This window comes from Chiloscyllium plagiosum, chromosome 14 (assembly GCF_004010195.1).
Source record: "Chiloscyllium plagiosum isolate BGI_BamShark_2017 chromosome 14, ASM401019v2, whole genome shotgun sequence".
Lineage (NCBI taxonomy): Eukaryota > Metazoa > Chordata > Chondrichthyes > Orectolobiformes > Hemiscylliidae > Chiloscyllium > Chiloscyllium plagiosum.
Genome location: NC_057723.1, coordinates 46,817,865 through 46,828,717, shown reverse-complemented (window position 1 = coordinate 46,828,717; position 10,853 = coordinate 46,817,865). Strand labels below are relative to the sequence as shown.

At 37.7% G+C, this 10,853-nt stretch overlaps 1 protein-coding gene across 1 annotated transcript in view; it reads right to left on the bottom strand.

Annotated features, from left to right (window-relative positions):
- kiaa1191 (KIAA1191 ortholog) overlaps positions 1-10,853 on the bottom strand; it is a 27,284-nt gene that overhangs the window by 10,454 nt on the left and 5,977 nt on the right. Inside the window, exon 2 of the mRNA XM_043703752.1 lies at positions 1,547-1,555. Within this exon, the coding sequence (XP_043559687.1) occupies positions 1,547-1,548 (2 nt within the window). The 5' untranslated portion in view covers positions 1,549-1,555. The remainder of the gene's footprint in view (positions 1-1,546; positions 1,556-10,853) is intronic.

The following is a 10,853-nucleotide window of genomic DNA, read 5'->3' as shown; positions in this document are numbered from 1 at the left end:
TAACAATCGTGCCAGGTGAAATTGATAATAAGATGCAAAATATAATTGAGGAGTCAAGGTGAAAGGTTACATCACATCATTCAGCGAAGAGCTAAAATACCAGTGATTGGTGAAGCCAAAATTGTTTTTACAAGTCGAAGTTGTAGGAAGGTAAACAGTGTACAACTTTGCTTTTTGTGATAAATGGTACATTTAATTAATTTCAACATTGATGTTAAAGAGCAGGAAAAATTGGCAAAATGGAAATTTTTAGTTTGGAAGGAACAGTTAACCCTGTACACAGTGATATTCATTATTTAAGATAGCCAAATAAATGTTTGACAGAAAGATTAGAGGTTAAAAAAAATTACATTTCAGATGACCAGGTCTTTCCATATGCTTGAGAATTCTGAAAGAGTTTTCCAAGATATTGGAGCATAGTTCAAGCCCTGAACAAAAAAAGTACTTGGCACAAAGAAGGAAAAACAGCTTCTTGGAGAAAACTGTGAAGATACGGCAGTGTTTTTGAAATCAAAATTGATTGCAAGGTTACCTCCTCCAGAGGTACGCAATAACGTATCTAAACGGGTTGACTAGAAAATATCTAAGAATGCGACAAATGAAGAGGTAGTGGTGGAACTTCAAAAGTCCTGAAGCTAGTAAGACAAGTGAGAGAGGTAAAAAAACTAAATTTCTGAAGAGCTGAAGGAGAACTTTCTTCCATTAAGCAGAACAAGACTCCAAATATAGTGATTTGGGTATTGAGGGATAAATGGCTGTTTTACATACACTGAATGTATGGTCAATGAACGAAGCTGCTGAATGCAACATTGAATTCTTCGGAAAAGTGTTGAAGGCATTATCAATTTGTAAAGTTATTAATAATGAAAAGGGATGGGTTCATTGAGAACCATTGAGTTAATGATAAAGAAAATGAAATACCACAATGCATTTGGAAAAAAAAGTGTCAGTGTCAAGAGGAGTTTTGTTTCCGATCTCTAGCATCTGCAGTGCCTTTTTAAAATTTAGAATGTTGTTGGAGATCGTATGGAGATAAGTTATTTTGAGGTGCGCAGAGTCAAACATTGGCAGAGGCTTTGGAGATATCTAAAATTGTAAACAATTATTCACTAGAATATTTGTGAGGGGTATAATTTAGGTAACAATATCATCTGAGATCTTTAGCTTGCTTGATTGATGTAGAAGTTATTGGGTAACTTATTTGCTGTTGATAGGCTGCGTTTGTGGTCAGTGTCACCACCATGTGAAGTCAACCTTGTGCATGTTCAAAATAGATACTATTTTGACTCAATACTTGTTTATTTTTTATTACATTTCTGCAAAGTTTGTTTGAATATTTTCAATGGTAAAGATGGTTTTAAAATTTCTGATACGTGCGCCGTGCATCACTAAGATTCCTAATCTCTCTTGTAAATCTGTTTTTAAAAAAGTGATGAAAAGTAGGGAATTGTGTTCATGTCAGTGATTATTTGTGAATAGTTTTTTGCTGTTTGTGCAAGGCAATTTTCTGATTTGTTATTGTTTAAAGCACCTTTTTTTGTTTTGAATAGATAATCTGCAGATAGACACCTTGTCCTTCTTTCTCACTAAGATTAGCTGAATTCATTGAATCTTCTGAATTTAAAAAAAAACTTACACAGGCAGAAAACAGGAGCTTTTCTCCTAGAAAATAGAACATAATTGCAACTGCACATATATACATGGATTGTGATAGCATATTTGGAATATACACATCTTAATTATCGATGTCAGGCCATGAAGATGCAGGACTCTTACTGATCTGACATCTGGAAGAAATAAATATTAATGTAAATACTGAAAAGACATTGGAGACATAGAATCACAAGTGTAACGACTTTAGCCGCCTTTTAAAAAATGCAAGTATTTGACTGGTATAACATATAGTCATGCAATTATATATTTTTACCATAGCATACAAATTACAGTTAATTCTTCTAAAATATGATGATTGCATTCTTGGGCAACCCTGCATTATAGAAAAATTGCACTTTAGAAACAGCACTTAGTGTTGGTGACGTAATCACATTACAGCCAACACAGGTTTTAAAAGTTTGCACTTTAGAAAGTTTCCCCAATTTGTCAATCGCATTACAGTGAATTTGCATGAACGAAACGTTGTATAACAGAACCACCTGTACAGTGTATGTAACCCATCAATAGAGATTTACACATTGTTCAAAGTTTGTTATTGTGTTGATCTTTCTGGTGGCACTATAACTGTCAATTTCCAAAAGCAGATGGGTTTGTGTGCTTTTCTTTCATGCAACTGTTTAGCTATATGGAGGGTACTGTTGCTATCATGTAAATCTTTATGGCTCAATCAAAAAGGTGAGGGTCAGTTTGCCATATAGTACAAATCCACATTTATAGGAGGGATTTATAAGAGGAATGTCACAGCACTGGAGAGGGTGCAGAGAGATTTACAAGGATTGTTGCCTGGGCTGGAGTGTTTCAGTTTGAAGAGAGATTGGACAGACTGAGCTTGTTTCCCTTTTAGAGCAGAGAGAAATTGAGAAGTATAAAATTGAGGGACATAGGGTAGGCAGGAAGAAACTTTTTTTTCCTTTGATGGAGGGATCAATGACTGGGGGCATAGATTTGAGGTAGGGCCAGAAGTTTTAAAGGAGATGTGAGGAAAAACTTTTTCACTCAGGGTGGTGGGAATCTGGAACCCACTGCTTGTAACTGTGGTAGAGGCAGAAACACTTTTTTAATGTTTAAGAAATATTTAGATATGCACCTGTGTTACCAAGGCATACAGGGCTAAAGATCAAATGCTAGAATGGCCTTTTTCTATGCTGTAAAATTTGATGACTCTAAGATGTGCTATCAGTATTGAATGAGGATAGAGAGGGCAGCTTTGACATGAATAAAAGATATGGGATTGTTTGAGGAGTGAACAGATAGCTGATCCCCTTCAAGTAAATTGTAGTTAGCTTTGTGTCAAAATAAGAATTTCTGATTTGTAATTTCAATTAACCTACATAGGCAAAATAAACTTTCAGCCTGTATTTTTACACCACTATCCATTGTCTCTTTGGCAGATATTGTCATTGCAAGTAACTGAGCCATCATGTCAATTCGAAGCATCGTTTTGAAAAAAAAATCTCTTGATGCCTTTGCTTATGTTTAGAAATGAACTGTCAAAGTTGATTAATGTGATCCATGTGAAATATTCATGTATTCATAGACCTAAGAAATATCCAAATTTAATCTCTTGGACAGTTTAAACCATTATGGGAAGCATTTGAAAGGAAGACTGTTAACATCTGGCTGTAAGGAGTATGGGTTCTGTTGAATTCTTAAGTTTCTGTTCAAAAGATAGCTGTGATGTAAAACACTTATAATGCAGTAAATCAAAATCTGGATTACCCCTACTCATTTCAATGTAGATAAACATACTTTATAAAATGATCATTCACATCAATTACATTTATGAAAATTTGTTGTATATGGGTTCTGTTGCATTTGAAGGCTTACATTACATATATTGATAAACAACCAGCTTAGCTAGATTTGTCTTGATCATGTTAAACTCTCACTTCAGACCTCAGTATCATCTTTCAAAATTGGCCATTACTGTAGGACCATCCTGAATGACAAACATAGGGGCTCCATTATTCTAGCATTCTCTATTATTCAATAGTGTATTAACCTCCAGTGAGTGCGAGGAGATCATGATTTCTTTGCAACAAAAACTGGGATGAACTATTCAGCTGTCTTTAGGTGAAAGTTCTCCAGTAAATATCGGCAAGATTGATACCCTCAGCAACAATTCCATTATCATCCCGGTCAATATGTCAGGATGAAATGAGCTTTGATCCAGCGTTTTGGATTCGTGCGTTATTGCAGGCTCAGTTATTCCATTGCTCTCCTGGTTAGCTTTTCATCTTGTGGTCTCCATAAATTTCAATTAATCCAAAATTCAACAGGCTATATCTTGGCGCAAACTGATATAGCTTGACTTGTAATGCCCTAACACGCCTGAATGCACTATGATGTAAAGTGTATGATTTATCTATATTTTTAATATAGGATTTGAATTAGTGAATTTTCTATGTATCTGAAGGGGTATAATGATTAGCTTTTAAGCATTTCTGTAGCCAATTGTGATTAACAGTATTTGAGAGAAACTTCATGGAGAGTAATTAGGGGAGAGTTTAACAGCAAACAAACAGATCTCCAACTTTGTAAACTGAACCTTTTACATTAGGTTCAGTTTACAAAGTTGGAGATCTGTTTGTTTGTTCTCTAGGGAAAAAAAACTTTTTCTGTTTCAGTTTGGGCAGATTTGCAAGAGTCTTTGCTAAAGCTGGATTTAAAACATTTGCTCCTGAGAAAGGAATTTAGTTTAAAACTATTGAGAAAAAGGTTACCTCATCGTGAGGAGCTTAGTTTAAAAGTTCCAGACCAGAAGTGTTTGGTTAAAATCCGAAGGGTTTATTTGAAGTTAAGAAAGTCTACATTAAATGCATAAAGACTGCAGAAAGAGCCTATCAGGTTCTCAATATGGGGCATTGAAGTCGCAGTTAAATTAAGCACTATTGATGTGAAAGAGAAGGGAATTCTCTAATGTGTGATTACTATACAGGAGGATTTTAATAATTAATGGGCTTACATTTTACCATATTTGAAAACCTTTAAATTTGAATTCCATAGTTTGGCTTATTATATTTGTTCTTCATTTTCCTTTGCTTAAAAACTTCTGTTTTATTGTTAAATCTAAAACTGCAACATTTAATTCTTGAAGATCCATTTTTATTTTGTAGTTGGTGGTAGCTGCAACTTGCGCTCATACTGGAATCTATATCTGAACAAAGCACACATGTTGATTTATGTGGTGGATTCTGCAGACCAGGAACGTTTACCTCTTGCTGTATGGGAGCTGCATCGGCTGCTCAAAGAAGATCTAATGCTGCCACTAGTGTTATTAGCAAATAAACAGGTAATCTGTGTTTGAGATCTTCTATTGTGTGGGTGGAAGGATAGGGGAAATTAGAATGGACTGTTGAGCAGCATTCTTCCTTGTCTCACTCACTAGAAGTAATTAATCTCAAGGGTCTATTAAATGAAAATGTATGATACACAGCATATTGGCTGAGAATCTCTTCAACTTTCCAAATTTGTGGCTGATACATTCTCATGAGAGAGAGAGCAATGAGAGTGACTGCCTTTTACATCGAGACCGTATTTTAGCAAATACATCAAGGAGCTTTGGTAAAACTGAAGTCACTGGGAATCAAAGGAAACTTTCTATTGATTGAAACTATACTTGCCACAAGGAAGATGGTAGTGGTTATTGAAATCTTAATCCAGACAGTGCAGGAGTTCCGCAGGGTAATGCTCAAGGACAAACATCTTCTGCTGTTCATCAATGATGTTCCCTCTATCATGAAGTCTAAAGGGGGAATGTTAACTGATGATTAAAGAATGTGTAGCACTATTTGCAACTTGGATACTGAAGCAGTCCATGTTCAAATGCAGCAAAACATGAACATCATCTAAATTTGGACTGATAATTGGCATTACCACACAAATGCTAGGTAATAACCATCTCCAATAAGAGAAAATATATCAATTTCCTTTAGACAGTAAGTAGCGTCATTGATTCTCTAATGTCAATATTCTGGAGGTTACCATTGATCAGAAATTGAACTGGACTGAACATGTAAACACTCTGGCTTCCAGAACAGGTCTGAGAGTTCTAATGCAAGAATATCTCCTCCTGGCTCCCCGAACCCATCCATCCATGTATGAAGCACAAATCTGGAGTATCATGAAGTACTTTCCATTTTTCTGATGAAGTGCAGCTCCAAAAACATTCAAAGAAAGTTCACACCATCCAGGACAAAGCAACCTGTTCAACCTGCACCCATCTATCAACTTAACCCAAGAACAGTTGTAGGCCACTCAGTCTGTCTTTTAGTTAGATCTTGGCCAGAAGACCATTAGACACACGAGCAGAAATTAGGCCACTTGGCCCATCGAGTCTGCTCTGTCATTCAATCATTCTGATAAGATATTTCAGCCCCATTCTCTGCTTTCTCCCTGTAACCTTTGATCCCCTTGACAATCAAGAACTTTTATCTTTGTTTTAAATATATCCAATGATCTGGAAATGAATTCCACAGATTAACCACTCTCTGGCTGAAGAAGCTTATCCTTCCCTACATTCTAAAGGGTCTTCACTTTACTCCAGGGCTGTCCCCTTCGGTCTGCATTTCTTCTGCCTCATTGACTCTGAGTAGATCAATATTCAAAAACCTCCATGTACAATGTATCATCCGCCGTCATTTCCGCCACCTCCAAACAGACCCCATCACCAAGGATATATTTCCCTCCCCTCCCCTAGCAACGTTCCGAAAAGACCACTCGTCGGAAATGTGATAGGTGGAAAGATCAGGAATGAGGAAAGTTGGTCCAGCAGGCTAAGATTCAGGAATGAGAAAACTTGGTCCAGCAGGCTAAGATACCTTCCCCTGCAACCGCAGGAGGTGCAAGACTTGCGCCCACACCTCCCCCCTCACCTCCCTCCAAGGCCCCAAAGGAAACTTCCATATCCGCCACAGATTCACCTGCACCTCCACACACATCATCTATTGCATCCTCTGCACCCGATGTGGCCTCCTCTATATTGAGGCGACAGGCCGGTTACTTGCGGAGCGTTTCAGAGAACACCTCTGGGACACCGGGACCAACCAACCCAACCACCCTGTGGTTCAACACTTCAACTCCCCGTCCCACTCCACCAAGGATATGCAGGTCTTTGGACTCCTCCATCGCCAGGCCTATCACCCTCACCTTGACTCCCTCCACCTATCGCATTTCCAACACTCCTCCCCCAAGTCCCTCCTCCCTACCTTTTATCTTAGCCTGCTGGATACACTTTCCTCATTCCTGAAGAAGGGCTTCTGCCCGAAATGTCGATTCTCCTGTTTCTTGGAGGCTGCCTGACCTACTGCGCTTTTCCAGCAACACATTTTCAGCTCTGATCTCCAGCATCTGCAGTCCTCACTTTCTCCTCCTCCTTCAATAACACCTTTCAAACCTCAGATCGCTAAGCAGGTAGAAGTACAGGTGCAGCAGAAGCATGGAAACACCACTACCTGTTGTTCCCTTTCAAACTATGTGTCATCCTAACTAGCTTTCCTCCCTTTTACCACAATATGTCCTTGAGATATGCCCTGGAATTTCATCCTTGGTCTTATCCTCTTCCTGATCTACACGTTGCCCCCTGTTACCCCACTTATAGCACAAGGCTCAGTTTCCACTTGTTTACAAATTTTACCCAATTCTCCCATGGCTCTAAATTCTTGTTGTCTCCATGCGATTTAACTGACACCCAATTTTTGAAGAGCCTTCATTTCCTCAATCTAAACATTAGGAAGACTTAGACCTTCTACTTGATCTTCTGGTTCAGGCTCCATTCTGTCATTACTGCATTATATCCCTCGCCCAGTCATTACCACATACAGAACTGGTCAGCTTACAAACTTGATGATCTTTCCAACACTGAAGATAGCTTTCCATCCCAAATCTTCTTCATTACAAAGACTACCTACTTCAAATTCTGTTATTGCTTATGTTCTTCTGCTTTCCACTGAAACTCTCATTTATAATCTTAATACTTCCAAAATCAGTCATTCCAATGCATTCTGGTTAGCTCCTATAAACTATATCTCACCCAAAAATACTTGCCTGTACAAAGTTTGGGTGAAGATTTGTAGCTCGTGTGCTCGTTGTTGTGGTTCTGTTCGCCGAGCTGGAAATTTTTGTTGCAAATGTTTCGTCCCCTGTCTAGGTGACATCCTCAGTGCTTCACAGGAAGCGCCCAAGCACTGAGGATGTCACCTAGACAGGGGACGAAACGTTTGCAACAAACATTTCCAGCTCGGCGAACAGAACCACAACATACTTGCCTGTATTCTATCCTGCATTATCCCAAATGGTATCTTTGGTAAAACTGTTCATGTAAATTTTTAAACAAGTGGTCTCAGCACCAGTCCTTGAAAAGGATATGTGACGCAGTTACGTGAAAGGTGGGAGGAAACACCATTACCCATAATGTCTCAACTGAAATAACTACATTTTCTCCCTTCTCACTTTTCTTAGCCAATTCATTACTCACCTGACTGTACATATTCTGAATGTAGTCATAACATAGGCTGTTTGGAAATTCCAATGTATTACATTGACAGCATTATCATTATTTATGTTCTATTATTGGAGTTCAAGAAGGTTGGTCCTATATGACCCTTTATGGAATCTTGCTGACTATTCTATTATAACCGGTTTAGTGTTTTTAATTAGCATTTATTACATTTGACTAATTCCACATTTCTACTTAACACTGAAGACTTGCTGTATTCATCAACTACTTCAGTAAAAAGCTTTGTAACCATTATTTCAATCCCTGTACCAATGTTCTTCATAGGACCTTGATGGAGCTCTTTCTATTTCTGATCTTCATAGAAAACTTCTACTCCATGACCTGAATTATGAACAAAACCTTTTCCTCATGGCAACTAATGTCACCGAGGATGGAACACAGGTCCCTAAAAGTATCCACGATGTTAAGGAACTCATCATTCAGTTGATTTCACAGAAAAGCTGAACAAACATCAACTAACACTTCTAAGGGCCGTTGGAAATTTACTTACGAAATAACACCTTAATACTTAATTAATTTATCTTTTCATAATTTATTCTGCTAAATTGGCAGAGAAGAAAGTAATGATTATATTTACCAGATATTAGTATACATATTTAACTTTTTCAGTTCTTAAGTGCGACTACCTTCTGTGGTAACACCTGAGTTTCGTCCTTTTTGAGTGTGAGGTTATATTTTTGACAATTATAATGTAAAGACTTATTTGGTGAAATTAATCTCATTGTTCAACCTACGTTCATTATATTAGATTTATGGAAAATTGAACAGTATGCTGTCCTTAACTTTAAAAATAAAAATCATTGTTAATTGAGGGACTTTATGATAACCTAAAAGTGTTAAAGCCATGGCTTTTAAAAAAAAAAGTTGGAAAATACACATCATTTGACAAAACATTTCATCTTTTTTTAAGCCAGTCTTTCTCCATGTCTTAACCCTGCCATTGATGCCCAATATTTTGTTTTCTAATTTAGGGTCAGAATTCACATTTAGTTCCTCAGTGTTTGTTGTATTATTACCAGACTGTTAAAAGTATTTTATAACAATGCATGTTGCATATCTGATAATCAAATGTTGTGTAGTCAATTTTTGTGGAACTGCCAGGTGACAGTAATTTAAATGAAAAACATGTTTTTATAAACTTGTGAACAAAATTTGCATTATTCATAATAGAAAATGTTTACCATAAATTTACAAATTGTTTACTTTGATAGAATAAAATTTTCCAATTGAGAATGCCACAAGTACAAAAAAAAAAGTTTGCTCATAAGTTATTTGTAATTAATGACTTTCTCGGAATTTTGATTTTTAATATACACGTTACATAGAATGGAATGTTATGTATCTGGTTTCTATTTAAATGAACTGACATTGACAATTTCACAAGATGCTGGCAAACTGATTTAGTTCTTACTTTATGGTCAGTATTTTTGTATGTAAGAGGTATCCTTGGAGTAAGTGTCCCAATTAAATTATCCCTACATCAAGTACTTTGAATGTTAACCTTACTTATTGACACAGGATATTTATTCTCATTCATTCATCCCAAGAATAATGTAATGTTTTACTCATTCATTTCACATGAAAAGATTAAGAATTGTTTTTATGACAGATGTGATACCTTAAGTGGTTTAAAGTTTGAGTGAAGTTCTAGTAAAGAGTTCTTGATAAGGTTTCATCTCGTTACAACTCTAAAGTCAATCATCTAATTTCAAGGTTTATTACCTTGGCTACCTGGATGACTTGAAGCTAGTTGAAAGGGTTTTTGTGGAACCCTAGCTATAAAGCAGCTTCTAGCTTGGATAGAGCATTCACTAACAAACAGAAAGATAGATCATCAGGATAAATGGGTCTTTTTTTCCAATTGGCAAGACGTAACTAGATTAGATTAGATTCCCTACAGTGTGGAAACAGGCCCTTCGGCTCAACAAGTCCACACCGACCCTCCGAAGAGCAACCCACCCAGACCCATTCACCCCTGACTACTGCACCTAACACTATGGGCAATTAGCATAGCCAGTTCACCTAACCTGCACATCTTTGGACTGTGGGAGGAAACCCACGCAGACATGTGGAGAATGTGCAAGCTCCACACAGACAGCTACCCGAGGTGGGAATTGAACCTGGGTCCCTGGCACTGTGAGGCAGCAGTGCTAACCACTAAGCCACCGTGCTGCAGGTTGCCACAAGTTTTGGTCCTCAGGCCCCAACTATTTACAATCTCTATTAAATGACTTTAAATCCGATAGATACCTTGGAGTGCAGGTTCATAGCTCCTTGAAAGTGGAGTCGCAGGTGGATAGGATAGTGAAGAAAGTATTTGGTATGCTTTCCTTTATTGGTCAGAGTATTGAGTACAGGAGTTGGGAGGTCATGTTGTGGCTGTACAGGACATTGGTTAGGCCACTGTTGGAATATTGCATGCAATTCTGGTCTCCTTCCTATCGGAAAGATGTTGTGAAACTTGAAAGGGTTCAGAAAAAATTTACAAGGATGTTGCCAGGGTTGGAGAATCTGAGCTACAGGGAGAGGTTGAACAGGCTGGGGCTATTTTTCCTTGGAGCATCGGAGGCTGAGGGGTGACCTTATAGAGGTTTACAAAATTGAGGGGCATGGCTAGGATAAATAGACAAAGTCTTTTCCCTGGGGCCGGAGAGTCCAGAAC